General features: G+C 45.0%; 1 protein-coding gene and 1 pseudogene across 9 annotated transcripts in view; both read right to left on the bottom strand.

Annotated features, from left to right (window-relative positions):
* NPAS3 (neuronal PAS domain protein 3) overlaps positions 1-7,768 on the bottom strand; it is an 853,174-nt gene extending 845,406 nt beyond the window's left edge. For 2 of the 9 annotated variants that reach the window (XM_053224352.1, XM_027065565.2), the window contains exon 1: positions 7,118-7,757. In XM_053224352.1, the coding sequence (XP_053080327.1) occupies positions 7,118-7,275 (158 nt within the window). In that variant the 5' untranslated portion in view covers positions 7,276-7,757. Of the gene's footprint in view, positions 1-2,745; positions 2,874-7,117 lie in introns of those variants that run through there. The other 7 variants (XM_027065563.2, XM_027065562.2, XM_027065566.2 and 4 more) reach the window with 7 other exon arrangements.
* A 7,892-nt stretch (positions 7,769-15,660) lies between these two features.
* Positions 15,661-15,739, bottom strand: LOC113601697 (uncharacterized; annotated as a pseudogene).
* Between the last annotated feature and the right edge of the window lie 1,870 nt (positions 15,740-17,609).

Below are 17,609 nucleotides of genomic sequence, written 5' to 3'. Positions count from 1 at the left end.
GCATGTCCACAGGAAGTCATCTTTTATAAACATACTTGTGTTCAACCATTAGACAGAAATACTACTACTAACCAACAAGTTTCAGGCACAAAGTGAACATATAGGTGAAATGGGACTCTACTTAGTTGAAGCAAATAACTATGAAAAACACCCCCCTCGTGAACAAACCATCTGACTTTCCATTTCTCATTACAAAACCAAATCAACTAACATGTGTAATGTTTACACTTAAAAGTGTTAAGAGCATTTAAAGCCCTAATAACACAGTGAACCCTCGGGGTATAAAACAACTGTTTGGATAACGGGCCAAGTTTGAGGTTATTACTGTTTGAAACATTTAGTTTATAACTCCTTCTTTCCTCTATACTGTTCCTTCTGCCCCCTACCTCATTATTACTCCTCCCTCTCTCTACAGGTTAAACCTTCTCAGATCCAACCTTTAAAATGACAGCATCCGAGCTGAACAAGAAGATGCTATTAAAGGGCATTAAATTAAATACAGTATATCCTCCTACAACTTCAATCAGAATTTCAGACCAAGTGTTATTTAGTTCAGCTCTCAAGTGGAGCAGAATAACAAATCGCGCACTTTGATTTACCTTCTTCGAATGCCAAATGGAGACAGGTGATAAAGAACGCGCTCATGCACAGGCTATGAAGTTTCCTCTAGAAATTAATTCTATCTTCAAGATTCCTATCTCAGAAAAATTCCCAAAATGGCACACAAATAGGCCTCTGCTAGAGAGATTACTGGGGCCATCCCAGTAAATACATTTACTACCAACAGACTGGGGAAGGAGGACGGGTGAAAGGGAGGAAGGAAATCAGTTACAAACTTCTGATCTGAAATTGTTAAATGTTAAATTAAAAAATAATAATGATGATGAAGAGACCTGCACAATACTCTGAAAATTCTTTTCTATCTACAAGATAGAAAAGAGCAAAGTACTTAATATGTGAATTCTTCATAAACCACTGAGTATTCCTTTTAGCTAGTATGAATTGTCAGACAGTTAATGCTATACACATTCAACATCTTTAAAAACTGGATTATGCGTGATTTACTCTCAGGTATATAATTTATACAGAAATTATCCAGAGTTTAGAATTAGTCACTTATGTACCTACTTAACAAAATTATTTCCTTAATCCTGACAATTCTTCTGTCCCCACTGTATGAAGGAAACAAGCAACAGAGCAATTGAAGCTTTCTAATGAATAGCTTGTTTAAATACCTCTCTACCCTCTCTTGATGTAAGCTATAGGTTAAATGCTAAGTTGTATCAAATATAAAACTGCTCATGTAATAATAATTAAATCTTGCAACTACTACGGATTTCCCTCATCTTTTTTCTCAAGTTCACTTATGCCTATGAGGAAAGTGCGGTGGCGGGCGGGGGGGGGGGGGGGGCAATGTATCTAACAACATTTGTTTTCTTCAAGAAGCAAAGCCTGACATTTCATACTTCCTACTGAGCATTTCCTCTTCGGAGACAGAAAAAGATACTTTGCTCAAACCAATATGCTATATGCAATTAATGTCATTAACGCTGCCAATTAATAGCAAATAGGATTCCAAACAAAGTAGGCTGGGTGGACAGCAGGAGGGAAAACCACGTGGGGTGGTGGGGGTGGGGGGTGCTTAGTTACTCTGAAACCTAACAATGCCATTCACGTAAGAAGGTTAAGGATATTTTGAATACAAACTCCCTTTCCCTTTGGCTTTAGTTTAACTAACTTCAAACAGACATGCTCGGCTGAGCCTCTTGCCTGGATATGCAATTCTCACCAGGAACTTTTTAAAACACAGATCCCCAAACAGTAACTAACGGGGCATAGATGTTCCAACTGTTGGCACATTTTGAATCTCGCTGTTTACTTGCTAATTTGGATTTGAGGGTTTTCTTCTTCCTTTTTCTTTTCTTTTTTTTTTTTTCCTTTGGGGACCGGAGGAGTGGAAAGGAGGGCAAGATGAGAGCACAGCAGGGCAAAGCTGGAGACCCACAAGTTGCCAAGGCTAGGGGCGCAGCCAGGGCGGCGGGGAGGCGGCGGCCGCGCGCCTCTCTCCGCCCGGCCCGGCCTAGCTGCTCCGCGCGGAGACAGCCCCTCCGCGACACATTCCGGGCCTGGCGCGAGCTCCGCTCCCCGCCCCAGGCCTCCTCCTCCTCCTCCTCTCCTCCTCCTCCTCCTCCTCCCGCTTCTCGCCTGCCTTCCCTCCCCCTCCCCAGCCTCATTCCTTCCTAGAGAGCAGCTGCCAAGGGACCTGCGGCGGCCCCGGGGATCCCCCGGCCCCCCACCCTCACTGCTGCTCCCCGTCACACTGCAGCCCCTTCTCTTTTTTGTTTGTTTCTCTCTTTTTCCTTCTTTTTTTCTTTTCTTTCTTTCTGTTTTTTCTTTTCTTTTTTTTTCTTTTTCTTTTCTTTTTTTTCTTTTTTTTTTTTTTTTTTTTTTTTGTCAGCGAGTCACTCCATTCGCCGAGCCGAGGAGGTGCGACTGCTCAGCGAGCCTGGCGCCGCCGCCGCCGCTGCCGCCGGAGCCCGCTCGCTGCCGCAGCCGCCGCGGGCGGACAATGCGCGCGGGGACCGCGGGCGAGCGCGGAGCCGCAAGCCCGCAGACGAGGTCCCCGTGGGCTCGCGGCCCAGGAGGCGGACTGCGGAGCGGGCCCCGCCACCTCGGCGGCGGAGGCGGCGGCGGCGGCAGGAGCAGCCGCCCCGGCGGCAGGTTCAATAAACAGAAAAGTGTTACCGTTCTCGCCTGGAAGGATCCTGCTGAAAGCTGGGCTTGGTGGGCGCCATCTTCCTGCTATTTTTTTTCCTCTCTTACTTTTTGCCTCTCTCCCCCCTCCCGGGGTGGGGGGCGTGGGGAGGGCGGGGGGTGTGCGTGTGCGTGGGGTGGCGGGAGTGAGTGCGGGCGTGCGCGGCGCTCAGCGGCGGCCCGGCGGGCGGCGGCCGTGGCCCTGGCCCTGGCCGTGGCCGTGGCGGCGGCGGCGGCGGCGGCGGCGGCGGCCGTGCTGCTGAGGCTGGGAGGCTACGGAAAAGTAGTGGGGCCGGAGCCTCGCCGGCGGCCGGCCGTCCCCTCGCGCCGCCGGTGCCTCTCGCCGCAGGTCGCCGCCTCCTCCGCCGCCTGCGCCTTCTCCTCCCCCTGCTCGCCCGGCGCCGCCGCCGTCCATGCGCCGCAGAGCCCCCGCGGCCCGGGCCGCTCCGGCTCCCGAGACATGCCCAGCGCGGAGACTGGCGACCGGCGGCGGCGGCGGCGGAGGAGGAGGGGGAGGAGAAGGCGGCGGGGGGGAGGCCGCCGCGCGGCCCCGCGGGCAGCCCGGCCCAGGGCCCCGCCGCCTCCGGGTTCTCACCCTCGCGCGCCGCCACACCTCCCCCGCCCCCCCACTGTCGTCCCCCACCGCCGCCACCCGGAGCTGGCCTGGTGGCAGGTGGGGCACACACCCTCGCGGCGGGGGGCGGTCGGGGCCTAAGCCGGGAGGGGCGGGGAGGGGGAGGACACGCGGGGGTTCCCAGCTTGACCGCTGTGAAAGTATTTCTGGGCATTTTCCAGCTGCTTTGCTCCCCAGCGCTCTCTCGCACGCAGACACACCCCCCCTTCTCTCTCCCGACACTCTCTCACTCCCCGTCTCTCTCTCTCCGTCTCTCTCCCCTCTCTCTCCCTCTCGCTCGCTCGCTCTCTCTCGTTGGGGGACTGGGAAGCTCGGCTGCCAGCGCAACAACGCCACTCAGTTGCAGTTGCGAACACTTCCCTTCTCGGGAGTATGTCAGCCCGGGAGAAAGAGGCGGAGAGGAACTGGGAGGCCACGGAAGCGGCCTCGGACAGGACACCGTCCCGGGAGCTCCTTCCGAGACCGTGGAAATAAACGCGGGTGGGCGTGCGCTGACCAAGACCGGGAGCCACGAAACCCTGTGGGCTAGCGCAGCGGCTGCACAGGCACCTTATGGCTCCGGCGCTCTCGCCAACATTTCCTGACCGGAGCATCTGCATTATTCACCCGCATACATGTCTGCAGACCCAGGGGTTCACAGGTGAATCCCCAGGAGTTTCAACGCAGTTAGATACAAATGCCTGCCTGTCCCCACTCGGCTCCTGGCACCTAAGACCGGACCGGACTACGGACATCTCTCTGTGGTTTCCCCAGTTTACAGCTCAGCGAGGCCTAGAGAAAGGGCCACTCAATGAAGGGCCAGTGCCGGAATCCTATTACCTGGGTAGACCCTGGTCAGAGCGTCCCCTCCACTAAACCTTACTCTGCCGAGTGTGGGCAGCTTTTTAGGCAGAGACTTGGGTCAGTCATGTGTCAACCAGGAAAGCAGAAAGGACTCCCAATGCATTTCCACTTTGAATAAATGAGAGAGCCACACGGAAAACATCACTCCTATGCGAGGCTTTGCATTTTACTTTAAACTTAAGAAAAGAAGAGAAAAAAAAAAAAGACCTGAAAGGGGTCCCATTCGGTCCTACCGGTGCAGTAAAGTGTGGCTGGGAGTTGGAAACTTTGAAAACACAAGTGTTTTTCGTTGCAGAGGCGTTTAATCTGCATGATGGTGTTTGAGTTCTCTTTGGAGTACACTCTACAGGTAGAAGATGAGAGTGATTGAAAAATGAACTGAAGTGGAGAGTACAAGATATTGAGTACAAGATATACATGGGCTGGCAGGGAGGGGGAAAAGTTGCCGGTTGGAAGTTTTGGCTCCAGGACAGCCAGCCTAGGGTGTTTCTGCCCAAAGATGACAAATGAGAGAAGTTCTGTTCTCCCAACAGGCCACTCTTGCTGGAAAAGCCCCCTACTACTGTCACTCCCTCATCAGACTCCCCAAAAGCACTTAATGCAGAAATACATTTTGATAGAATGATGTGTCACCATTCACTTTAGCAAACATATCCAGCTCTTAAAGTGAAAACTAAGTCTGCCCCTCAAAGCCTCTGAAGCCTATCATGCTGGTGGTCCGATGAAGAAGTGCCAGAGGACGGGGGACTCATGACTCAAATCCTCCCTTAAACATTTGGCTCACTCTCCTGTCCCCAAATTAACAAAAATTAAAGGCAGTAACAGGTGTCATCTGACTAATGAAACCAAAGAAAGGTCCATTTCCCACAGCTAGCACCTTCTCTTCAGTCATTATGACTGAACATAAAAAAAGAGGAAGGAAATTATACACCCAAAGGCTAAAGTTGATTATTTTTAAAGCTCTAGTCTTTAGAACCACAGTGGGATTCAAAGACTTGATAAAGTAGCCCAGATTCAAAGATGAAGGTGGAAGGCATCAGTTGGCTTTTCAGGGTGGGAGGCTATGGAGGATTCCCCCTGGAGGCTCCTGGCTTATTGGGAAAATTAGCCCTGGGAAGATCTTTGTGGTGAAGGACATCAACACTCTGAGGGCAAACCTAAAGGCTGAAAATTCACGACCACCTCTTATGTTCCATTTATATCTCATGGATTAGTTGGAGGTCTCTGAAATTGTCCAAAGGCCATCTGACATTTCTGGCCCTTGACTCCCTAGGTCACAACCATAGTATTGTGACTATTGCCTGCACCTCCTAGGTAAAGTGACCACCAGATTATATTGTCATTTAAATGTTTTGTGAGTGACCAAAAAACCTTACCTGAACCATGAAAAGGAAAAATCTAATTCTTGTCTAGTCCTTTATGTTTGAAAGATTCCCAGATCTTTTGTATTAAAGGTTCTTGTAATCACTGAAGTAAAACAAGACTAAAATAATTTAAATTAAAAAAAATCCTTTGACCAGAAATAGCCTGTTTTTTGAGTTATTTTCTCAAGACTCTCTTTTTAAAACTTGTGACAGTACCCAGAGCATATAATGAAGTCTTCTACAGAATATTTGCAGTCCTGGGCATCAACTTGGAAAACACTCAGTGTGTTATGCAAAATCTGCTCTGGTCGCTGGGCCATTGGTTAGAAAGCACAAAATATGGCAGTGATAGATTATCTTAACCTTTTCAGTTTAAACACTGTTGGTTCAAATCAAAGGTTCTCAAATCAATGAAGTTTGAAATACAAGGTAAAAATAGGAACTGTTATTTGAATTATGCATTGTGTATATTTTAAGTTAAATGCCATTGGCAAATCTCTCAGATATTTAATCGTGTGCAATCTGGGAAACACAAATATTTAATTTCACACCTTCACGTGTTTTTTCTTCCTTCTTCTCTAAAACCGAGCCCCACAAATGGGAAGCTTACCTTTCATACTACATTGTTAGTTTTTCTCAACACATTTTTGTGGATTACATTTTTGATAAAATATTGGAAGATTACAACTTGTTCTTAAGGAAAAACTTTAGGGTTCTAGAGCTGTTGGTGGTAGTATATCCCCCCCCCCACACACACACACACTTCCTTTCCTAATTGCATCAAAGAATGTTTACTAATTCAATGTCACAACTCTATTTTATTAAATATCTATAAATGTTTGGGAGAAATGCAAACAAGTAATACTTTAAAACTTCTTTCTCACCCACCTAGCCTAACTTTGTAAAATTTGCTTCCTAACTCGCATCTCTGAATCTGACGCATTTGCATTATAATGCATTTAAGATGAATACTTAACAGCGCCGAGGAGACTCGGATTTCATGCTGTATTTCCCTGTAGTAACAGGTGACATGATAACACTATTATGTAGAATTGCGAGTCTACAGCTACACGTGAAAATCGTTCCTATTCTGTTTGGAAACAAATGATCAATCAGTCTCCCGTGATCAATTGCCCCCCTGGCTGCCGGTCAGCGCGGGTCCGCACCCGGCAGAGGCAGTGAGAAAATTCCGCGGAAGGGGACAGGGATCCCAAACTTTGCAAAAGCACCTTGTGCTTGTGTCTAAGACTTCGCTGCAACTCCTAGGCTACGCGGGGCTGGCGTTCTGGGTTTGGGGCCAGGCAGAGGGCAAAGGATGATTTCACTTCGCCAGTAAACTGGAGTGCCTTTCAATCCGAATTGTGAATTAATTTTTTCTTTCTCATCTGTAGAACGAGGAGCAAGCGAAGTGAGCCCTGACGATGTGCATGTGTGTTGTAACGCATAAAACAGGAGGCAAAGTGAGTCCCACCCCAGCACCCCGGGGCGGGGGCACTAACCCAGCCCAGGCGGGACTACTCACCGCTGCTGGTAGGAGGTGATGCCCTGGACGTTCTGCGGGGTGCCGTTGGCCGCGGCGCCGGCCCTCCCCATGCCCGCGCCCGCCGGCACCCCCGCGGCCGCCCCGCCGGCCGCCGCGGCCGTCACCTGCACGCTGAAATCCGGAAAGATTCGGATCATCGCCGCGGCTTCGGCCCCCGGGCGCGGCGGCTCTGGGCGAGAGCTGGCGGGGGCTCTGGTTTGGACTCCGGCGGCGGCAGCAGCAGCAGGGCGAGCAGCGGCGGCGGCAGCAGCGGAGCCAGGCACCAGCCTGCAATCCCATTAGTGAGCCGCGGCCACTGTGCGCGGCGGAGAGGCGCTTTGATGTGCGCGCAGCGGGCTGGGGTGGGGGGGCCGCGAGCACTAGGAGGAGGTGCGGGGGGGCGTGCGAGGGACTTGCAAACAGCAAAACGTGTCAGGGTGGGGCCTTTTTTTCCCTTTTGGGGGGCGGTGGTGCTCCCCCCTCTTTCCAGGATGTTGCTCTCACTGGCTGCTCCGGCTGCGCGGCGCGAGCCCAGCTGAGGGAAGAAGGGGAGGGGTGGCGGAGGAAGGATGCACCGGGAGGCTTGGCGAGGACTTGGCCGGTGCAAGGGAATGACGGGCAGCGGAGGGTGTCTTTCTTTCCCGCCCCCTCTACACACACACACACACACACACACACACACACCGCGCACTTCCGACCCAAAGTGCAAGACTGAGGCGCGCTCTCTCCCCTCTTTTCTCTAGAGAAATAACCACCATCCAAGCAGGCTCGCGCCTCCCGCAGCTTCCAGCAACCTGGACTTCAGCCCGCGTGTGCAGGAATGGGGGCGCAGACCTTCCCCTCCCACCCGGGACCCCTCTCTGCCAGTCTTCTGCACACCAGGCGGCGCGGGGGTTGCCAATTGCAAGTTGGACTACTGGAGAACTTGCTTATCGAGGAGGGATGGTGTGCAAAGGAAAAGGGGGACGGGCGGAGAAGCCGCTTTTGTGCAATGGAGAGTTTGTTCCCTTTATCAAAAGGGACTCTGCTTGCTCCTGGTGGGCGGGCAGGTTAGTCTTGGACAAACTTGTGAGCTGGAGAGTGTAGGTCCAGCTAGAGGGATCCGGGTGTGCTCCCGATGACCCATCTCTACACGCCCTTTTCAAACGTTGAAACGAATAAATTAGCAGCCACAACTGAGGCGAACTCTGCAAATTCCAACCACCAGGGAAACAAAAAGAGAAAACACGTGCATTTATTTCCTCGTGTCTCCCAGTTACTTCTCTGCATTGTTACATCGGTATTTCTTAGGGTGTGAGGAGGGATGCTAGTGATTTCGGCGCGCCTTTTTAATGACAACTTGCACCCCTTCGGGCCCGATTAGTAGGTGGGGGCAGTGGGAGTGGATCGTTTCCCCAACCCCTGCCCAGGACCCCCTGTTGCCCCACTTCCTCCCTCTTTCTTCCGGCTTGAAAGCCGGGACCGGAGTTGCGGGGCAGAGGGGCGCGTCCCTTGCGGGACGCGGGGCTCTGTAGGGCTCCCTTCCTCTTGCACGCACCCACCCGCGACCCACTTTGCTGGTGCTGATGTGGTTTTCCCCATCTCGTTTTCTCCTCTCCCCATCTCGTTTTCTCCTCTCCCCGCGCGCGGAAGCTCCGGCCCGGCAGCCGGGGTGCGAGCGGCCGCCGCGCCCGCCGCACGAACCCAAGTTGGGCTCGGCGGAGCATGGTGACCGCGGCCGCGCCGCCCCGGCTCTCGGCCAATAGCGTCTCGCCGGGCGAGACACCTGCTTAACCCTTTGAGCCTGGGGCGCAACCGGCCGGCGGGGACCCAGAGGGGCAGGGCGGATTGGCCAGAAGTTGCCAAGGCCGAGGGGGGCAGCCTGCCCAGCCCAGCATTCCCGCACACGGGCTAGGGGCCAGACGCCTGCCCTAGCTGTAGAGCTGGACGTCCCCTTCCACCCTCGCGGCTCTCGGGAAGCACAGAGCGGCACAAAGGCCCGTCCGCGCCCCAGCAGCGTCCCGCGCCTGCCTAGGCAATCTCTGCACTCCCCTAACCCGAGTCAGTTTCCGGAGGAGCCTCCCGCGCCCGGCAGCCACAGGGAGACAGAGGGAGGGAGCCCCAGCTCTCGCTGGCCGGGCCCACGGCGCAGCTGCGTTTCCATTTTCCTCTCAAAGAAAATGCTTTGGACGGCAGATAATACCAAGAGATATGAAACTGCTTCGTCCCCCACATGTTGCACGTAAAAAGAATCGTAATGAGCATCTGTGGCGTGTGCTAAGGATCCCACGAGTTAGTTGAAGACCTAACCCAGGTCCTGACTCCTTCCTTCCTGGAAAGGGGTCATTCTCTAGTTTAACGGCATTTCATTCGGAGATACTTGCTTTTCAGAGGCCAAACTCAAGGTCATTGAACGGAGTGGGGGTGGGTGTTGAGAGAGTGGATGGTCTGAGTACATGGAAAGCCGCCTTGTAAGGATCTGGTCACAGATGTGGGTCCCTGTAGGAGCACCGCGGCCAGGAGATGCTGATTGACTTGGTTTCTGAGCCCTCTCCTCTCCATCTCTCATCCTCAGGGCCGGATCTTAAGCGAGAGATCTCAAAAAGCATCCCTTGACTCCAAGCTGGCTTTCCAGTTGAAAGAAATGGGAGTTCATTGCAATTCTAGAGAGGTCAAGAATGTTTCAGGGGTTGGGAAAAGTTCTCCTCTGACTGCAGAGGTCAAGGCTGGCCAGCAGTACTGTAGACCAAAGGAAGCCAAGTAAAATGGCTGAGGAATCAGGCTAAAAATGAACACAGATCCAGGCCGTGGCTTTCTATAAAATAGAATTTGTCTGAATTATTGGCCCATTGTGGGGTGATGCTGTGCCTGCCACCTGATATCTAGGTCAGCCAGTTGATGGAGGCTTCCAGCAAGCAGGTGCAGCTTCCATGTGTGCTTTGACTCCAGTAGCATAATGCAATATTCCAAGCTAGATCCCATTGATCCAGAGGCATTCCCAATGTGCCAAATGATGCCAAAGGGGGGAAACCCTCTTTGGCCAAAAGAGCAGAATTTTTAGATTACTTTCCCTTTTAAAGTCTTTCTGCACAACCAACAGTGAGTTGTATTTATAAACAATATCCCAGTTCTTCTTTGTTTCAGTACAATTCTATGAATGGAAAAAAACCAGTGATTATATTTTATGGACTACTTATTTTACCAAATAGCTGGTCTGGAAATTTGTGGTCCTGCTTCACTTCCCTTCTGGAGGGCAAGTTTTTCTTGAAAGCCTATGGGCAAAAGTGTCCCAATAGAAAGAATGTGTGAGATCTGTTGTTAGACATTTAAGACTAGACTTGCTGAAGCTCACTTCAATTCTACTTTATATTATTAAAAGCAAGTTTAATGAGTACATTCAACTTCAAAGTTCCAAGCTGTCAACGCCATATTTAAGAGAATATATCTCCTGCCCTCCAGAAACTTTCTTTTCTAAAATAGAAATACACAGAATACTTGAAGAAGACTTGCACAGTAGGTTACCTTAGAATGCATATAAATCTGTTTTCAATATTTTGTCTTTAAATGTGTTAAGTCCAGAAGTTTGGTTTGCATGCGTGAGAGACAAATTTCTTATTGGACCTGCTTATCTCCATGTTCATTAAGGACCTTAAGCAAAATATAAGTTTATTCACTCATTAGTAATTCAGATTTCATTACTGTATTCTTTCAGTTAAAATCTTTACATGCTGGCAGCTGTTTTGAAATATTTTGAAAGTTGTTTTGGCACTCATCCAACTAAAAGGGCTCCAGTTAACATTAAACTGGATACTTTCTCATTTTATATTCTCCTCCCCCCCACCCCGAAATCTACATATTAGTGTATGTAGAGATCTAGAAAGACTTTTACGATGTTTTAACCCTCAATACGTACATATGATATATACACAGCTATCACAATTACATATTTACATCTTCATCCTTGTTGTCACTGTAAAACTACGCCTTTTTCTCATGTGATAAAAATATCTATTCTCTGGAAATTCATTTCCATGTACTTAGAGTTAAATGGTTTGACTTTGAATTTTTACTACTGCCTGTCAGAAGCTACCAAGGAATGAGGGGCTATACAGATTGATTTTATCTAATGTTTGTGTTACTTTGGTCAGATATTTAAGAGGAAAATAAAACAGTACATAGAGATTAGGATAATATAAAGCAAAACAAAATAAATAGAAAGAAAATATAGTATGTCATGAATAAGGTAAGAGATGTTTTACTCTGAAATGTTGAGTGTTTTAGCAAAGTGATCACAATGCAAAGAGAGATGTTCTTTTTCTATTTAAAAAAAGACAAAACAAAAACAAAACCTCCTGTCATCATTTGCTACAATCTGTGAGATGAGTCTTCATTGTAGGAAGAGACATGAGTTAAAATGAAGATCCCTCCATACCATGGGAAGGAGATCTTACATTCTGTAGAGGGGTTAAATATTTGATTTAAACAATTTTCCATCTTTGCTCCTCAATCCAAACTGAATTCAAGCTCTTACTGCTAAATTTGCCATGCTATTAATATGTCCTCTAGTCTGTTCAAAAGCAAGACTATAATGTCAGGGGAGGAAAAAAAGTAACATAAACTTAGCAATATACACTTTCTGGATATTCCAGAAGAGAAACTAAGGAATTAAGAGAGAATATCTAATAAATCATTATTTATAATATATGTATGTTCATATATAATATATAAGGAGAGTACTGAGAATTTTTCATATTAATACTACCTATATCAAATCCTGAATATCTCAAGCTATTATGCTAAACTAATTCTCAGAGGACTTTATAAATATATAGCTAGAAAGGGAAGAGATTTAGTTAAGAGAGGAAATTCTAGCTATTTTCTAAATTCAGCAGCAGACAGTAAGGGAGGAAGAATTGTTTTAAAAAATTAGTGAGTAGGAAAGGTTCTCAAATCCTTATGCTTTTTTTTTTTAGTTATAATATTCGCATTGTGGCACATATTATTCCAAAATGTCTGCAAATCAATTGAATCTAATATTTGTAATTTTGGAGGGGAATATTTAAAATCTACCTGTCATTATAAAGGAATCACAAATGTTGGTTCTAGTTGTTTCTTCTGTCAGCATGATTAGAATTTGCACAGAGCCCCTAAGTGTGTGTGGGTTGGTACTTGCACCACAGGTCCAGAGGCCATGCACCTTTGTATTTCAGTGAAAATTATACCCAGTGCTAACTGGAAATTTCATTTGTTTGCTTTGGTTCCTCCAGGTAGGCATATTTATTTAGCCAATGGACTCTTTTCTTCACTGAATTTTTGAGTGAATTTAATCATTATTAATTCAGTGACGGGTTGTTTGAAGGAGTGGCTATTGTTTTGGATTAATTTTTTTTTCAAAATAAAAACAACCATGCTAGATGAGTTTTTGCTTGAATTTTTCATTTTTTTTGGATATTTTATAAACCTAATCACACAGCAAATCAAAGGAATGGTTTTATTATGCTCCATGCTGAGTCAACCATTCAGTTTCTATTAAACTGCTAGGTTTCTTCACTTAGAAGAGTGATTCTGGGTTAGGGAACTTTCGTGAGCATTAGAATCACAATAAAAACATATTAAGATACAGATTTCCGGGCCTTACCTTTACAGAATCTTATCCAATAAGGGGGTGGTGGTGAGGGGAGGATGCTAATAATTTGCATTTCTAACAAATTCCTAGGTGATACTGATATAGTTGGTCCATGCACCATATTTGAAAAGCACTTACCTGCAATGTTTACCACAGAAGGTTAGGATGGGAGGCCTAGATTCAGATCCTGACAATACACACTGATTGAGTGGGAAAGCTATTTAAACTCATTCAGCTTCTATAGCCTAACATGGTATTAATTCAGCCCAGCAAAAATGGATTTTCCTGTGCGGTGGGAATTCAGACACAGTTCCTTCCTTCAGGGAGCAAGAAGTTGATTAGCAGAGGCAAATACATAAAGAGATGAATTGCAACAAAGTATCCTAAGAGCAACAATAGATTCATGTGTAGAGCACAAAAGTGGCAAGTGGGGGAGGTTAGGAGTTGAACCAAATGAAAAGTAACAAAACATGGTCAGCAGCTTGGGGTGACAATCACGGGCACTCTGGGTTTGAATACAGTTCTACCTTTCACTGTTCTTGAGAAACAAGATAAGTATATAAAGTACTTAGGACAGTTCCTGACTCATGTTAATTACTCAGTGAAAACTAGTCATAGACATGACAACAATCTCTAAATTATCTCTAAGATCTCTTCCTTGGAGATGGGAAAGATCTTGATAATTACCCAGATAAGTTATGCAATATTGACATGCTCTATTTATGAATGTCTGCAAGTCTAAAGAGTTATTTATTTTTTAATTTTTAAAAATTTTCTTTTCTTTTTTTAAATTTTTAAAATTTTAAATGTTTATTTAAAAACAGAGACAGAGAGCGTACAGTGTGAGTGGGGGAGGGACAGAGAGTGAGAGAGAGGGATAGAGAGAGAATCCCAAACAGGCTCCATGCTCAGTGGGAACCAACCTGGGGCTCCATCCCACCACCGTGACATGACTTGAGTGGAAGTCAAAAGTCTGATGCTTAACTGACTAAGCCACCCAGGTGCCCTTTTTTATTTTAAAGTTTATTTATTTATTTTGAGAGAGAGAGAGAGAATGAAAAGGGGAGGGGCAGAAAGAGAGGGTGAGAGAGAATCCCAAGCAGGCTCCACACTGTTAGTGCAGAGCCTGATGCAGGGCTCAAACTCACGAACTGTGAGGTCATGACCAGAGTCGAAATCATGAATGGGTTGCTTAAGTGACTGAGATACCCAGGCACCCCAAAAGACATACCTCAATTGTTTATAGTGGTCATCTATAGGTGGTGGATTGGCAGCGAGTTTTCTTTTCTCCACTGTCCTTATTTATTTTCCATCTTTGAGGCGTTTAAAACTAGATCAGAGAGAATTTCAGAGGCACCTTTAGAATGACTTACTCTCATTTTTGACTACTTCTGTTTTTTTCTTCCTTTTTAAACTCTGAGAGCACAGAAATATTTAATTATCCCATTAATTTCATTAGTTATTTTTTATCAGTTTAAACTTTTTCAGGTACATCTCATTTCTATTACAGTGAAAAAGTCTCCAAAATGATACTAGTTATTGATAGACACGAGAGGACAGTCAACTGGGAAATACCTTTTGTTTTAAATGTTTATTTATTTATGTTGAGAGAAGGTGGGGGAGGGGCAGAAAGAGAGAGGGGAGAGAGAATCCCAAGTCACTGCAGAGCCTGACATGGGGCTCAATCTCATTAATCATGAGATCATGACCTTAGCCGAAACCAAGATTGGATGCTTAACTGACTGAGCCACCCAGGTGCCCTTTTTCACCTTAAAGTTTATTTATTTATTTTTGCAAGAGACAGAGAAAGAGAGCAAGCATGAGCGGGGGTGTGCAGAGAGAGAAAATTCCAAGCAGTTATTTATTTTAAATTCCAGGACATGGGGCGCCTGGGTGGCTCAGTCGGTTGGGCGGCCGACTTCAGCTCAGGTCATGATCTCACGGTTTGTGAGTTCGAGCCCCGCATCAGGCTCTGTGCTGACAGCTCAGAGCCTGGAGCCTGTGTCAGATTCTGTGTCTCCCTCTCTCTGACCCTCCCCCGTTCATGCTCTGTCTCTGTCTCAAAAATAAACAAAAACGTTAAAAAAAATTAAAAAAAAAATAAATTCCAGGACATTATACCTGCAGTTATGAATGACTTTTTTTTTATCAAAATCAAGAGAGGTAACAGATAAAAATACTGCAAGTGTTCCATGGAGTTTGGTATACTTTTTAAAAGGCTTCAAGTTCTAGTTTACACGAAGGGCAGTAAAATTCTGGCATTAACTGTGTGCAAGATGTGTAGAGGCATAAAATAAAATAGCTTAACAAAATGTAAATACAATACTATTGGTTATTAGAATGAAGACATTGGTTCTGTTTTTTGTTTTTGTTTGTTTGTTTGTTTGTTTGTTTGCCAATCTTTTGGAATGAAGGAGGGTGTGACTTGCTGTAAACTTTGACCAGAATATCCCTAGTGGAATCATTCACAACTGTTTTTGTCTCAAGTCCCCTCTAACTCTTAAATGCTTTCGGGCCACTCAAAGAGCTTAGGATGATACATATCACATTTATCAATATTTAATGCAGTCAAAATTTAAATACATGTAGAAATGTCTTATTCATCAAGGTCATTTAAAAATGATAAAAAATGATGAACTCATTACATGTTAACATAAATAACATTTTCAATTAAAAATTAACTATTTTTCTCCAAACAAAAAAACCAGAAGAGTGATATTGTTTTATATTTTTGGTTTTCTCAAATACCTGGCTCTGTATAAGACAGCCAGACTCCCATATCTTTTCTGCATTCAATCTGTTATAGTATGTTGTTTTGGTTTAAGTATGTGAAGAAAATTCACTTCACACAGAGATATGTATAAATACTAAAGAATTAATAACTGGATATTATTCTTTGTTATTACACCAACACTCATTAAGTAGTAATTTCTTTACCATACACATGTGGTTATGTTGTCAGGCCCAAGGGCCTCTTCCATCCTTGTCAAGGGGAGTGCTAACCTTTCACATAACACAGTAGTGATTTCTTAAAACTTAGCTGCACTGTAGAATCTGGAATTATAATAAGAAATTTGTTAGATTCTAATCATTGAAATCCATTGAACTATAGATTGTTTTTTGGTTGATGCATGACTTTGTATCATCAAGCAGTGACAATTTTTAAAACACTTTGACTGTATTCTGCAAATCTTCCAAATGTTAACACATTTCATTGCACAATATCAGAAAATCACATTTATTAAGATCACTACCCATCTGATCAGTAAAGTCTTTACATATTGGGAAGCTGTCAAGCTGACAATAGCAAATACAAGCTTCTTAAATACTAATTTTCACTTGGAATCTCAAATATTATTATTGGCAACCGAACTCTGTCAGTTGTATCTTCAAAGTCATAGATGCATTGTATTCATTTTCAAGAAAATGTCCGCCAAATACCCACATCTGAATAACCATAGTGTGTCAGTTATACTTTCAAGTATAAACAATGTTCCATGGGAAAAAAAAAAACATGGCTAGCTCAGCTCATAATTCAAGAAATGGCACAAGTATTTTTTTGTTCCAATAGCACAAGTACTTTTTTTTAGAGACAGAGTTAGAAATTTGCAATAAGAGTACTTTATGTGTACTTCCCACTTCAGCAGAAAGAATATTTGGAAGATATGTGTTTAAAGGTCCAGATTGAATAAAGTTAATAATTCGTACTGCTTCATCAAGGATATTCTTAAATGATACAGGCAACTCTTTACTGTGAATATGTGGCAGGGGAGAATACAGTGACTACCAGTACAGCTTGATTCACTCTAATGCCGTTTTACTTCCCAGTGCTTTTGCATCATCAGTTCAGACATCCATAACAAAGAAAGCAAATACTGTAGTGTCTTGGTATTATTGTAAAATAGTGATACCCTGATAAACTCCTCAGCCTACACTTTGAGAACAACCATCTGAATAGTAAGCAAGTCTCAAGTTATTACAACCAATAAATAAGAGAAGTTTAAAGTCTTCATTTGCTGTATACTTTGTAATTATGTACTGCTTTGCTATCAAATCATGAATGGGTTATTATGAACATATTAGGATTTTGATTTTGAACAGAACTCAGAAATAGGTGCTTTGTTGTCTTATACGGTCACTCAGGAAGTGGGCATAGTTTGGAGCAAAGCAATTCAAATACTTAACATTGAAGCTCTGGGAACAGGAAATTAGTTTTCCCTTCATTCTCCACAAAAAAAGGATGAGAATACAAAAATTAGAACGCTGCTCCAGAAGGATGGAATGATGAAACACATAAGGAGCTAGATTAAGTTCCAGAGCAGAAAGAAGTTTTCCATTATACAGAAACTAAGGAGGACCACCTCTGGAGGTGCTGAGCATCCCTGACTTGGAGGTATTTTAGCAGAACAAGATGACTACCTTCTAGGAATTCCAATGAAGAAATGTTTCACTAGGGCTCGGTTAGGGTCAATGTCCCTTAAGTTCATAACGTTTACACACATAATCTTTAATTTATATTATCTCTATACCATAAGCCAAACATCATAACATTGTTTTCAAAGTGTTGTACATTTTTTCTAATATGATTTACATAGGCAATCGCAAATATTTTATTTATTACCATTATTCTTTATCATTATTCAAAGTCTTGTTCAAAATGGAAAAACTAAATTATTGTAAAAAGCAGCTTCATTTTCTCAAAACCCGCAATCCAAGAAAAAAAGGGAAAAAATCTGTAATTTAAGTATTTACAGTAATTAATTTTAAGTACCCTGGACAGCTGCTCAAGATACAGACCAAGTAGGAAGAGGTAACTGAACCTTTTGAAATTAAAGAACACTACTTGTTCTTAGTGATTCATAATCAAAGACTTATCTCAAAGAGATG

This window comes from Acinonyx jubatus, chromosome B3 (assembly GCF_027475565.1).
Source record: "Acinonyx jubatus isolate Ajub_Pintada_27869175 chromosome B3, VMU_Ajub_asm_v1.0, whole genome shotgun sequence".
NCBI classification, from domain to species: Eukaryota; Metazoa; Chordata; class Mammalia; order Carnivora; family Felidae; genus Acinonyx; species Acinonyx jubatus.
Note: the sequence above shows the minus strand (reverse complement) of the source record. Positions and strands in the feature narration are given on the sequence as shown.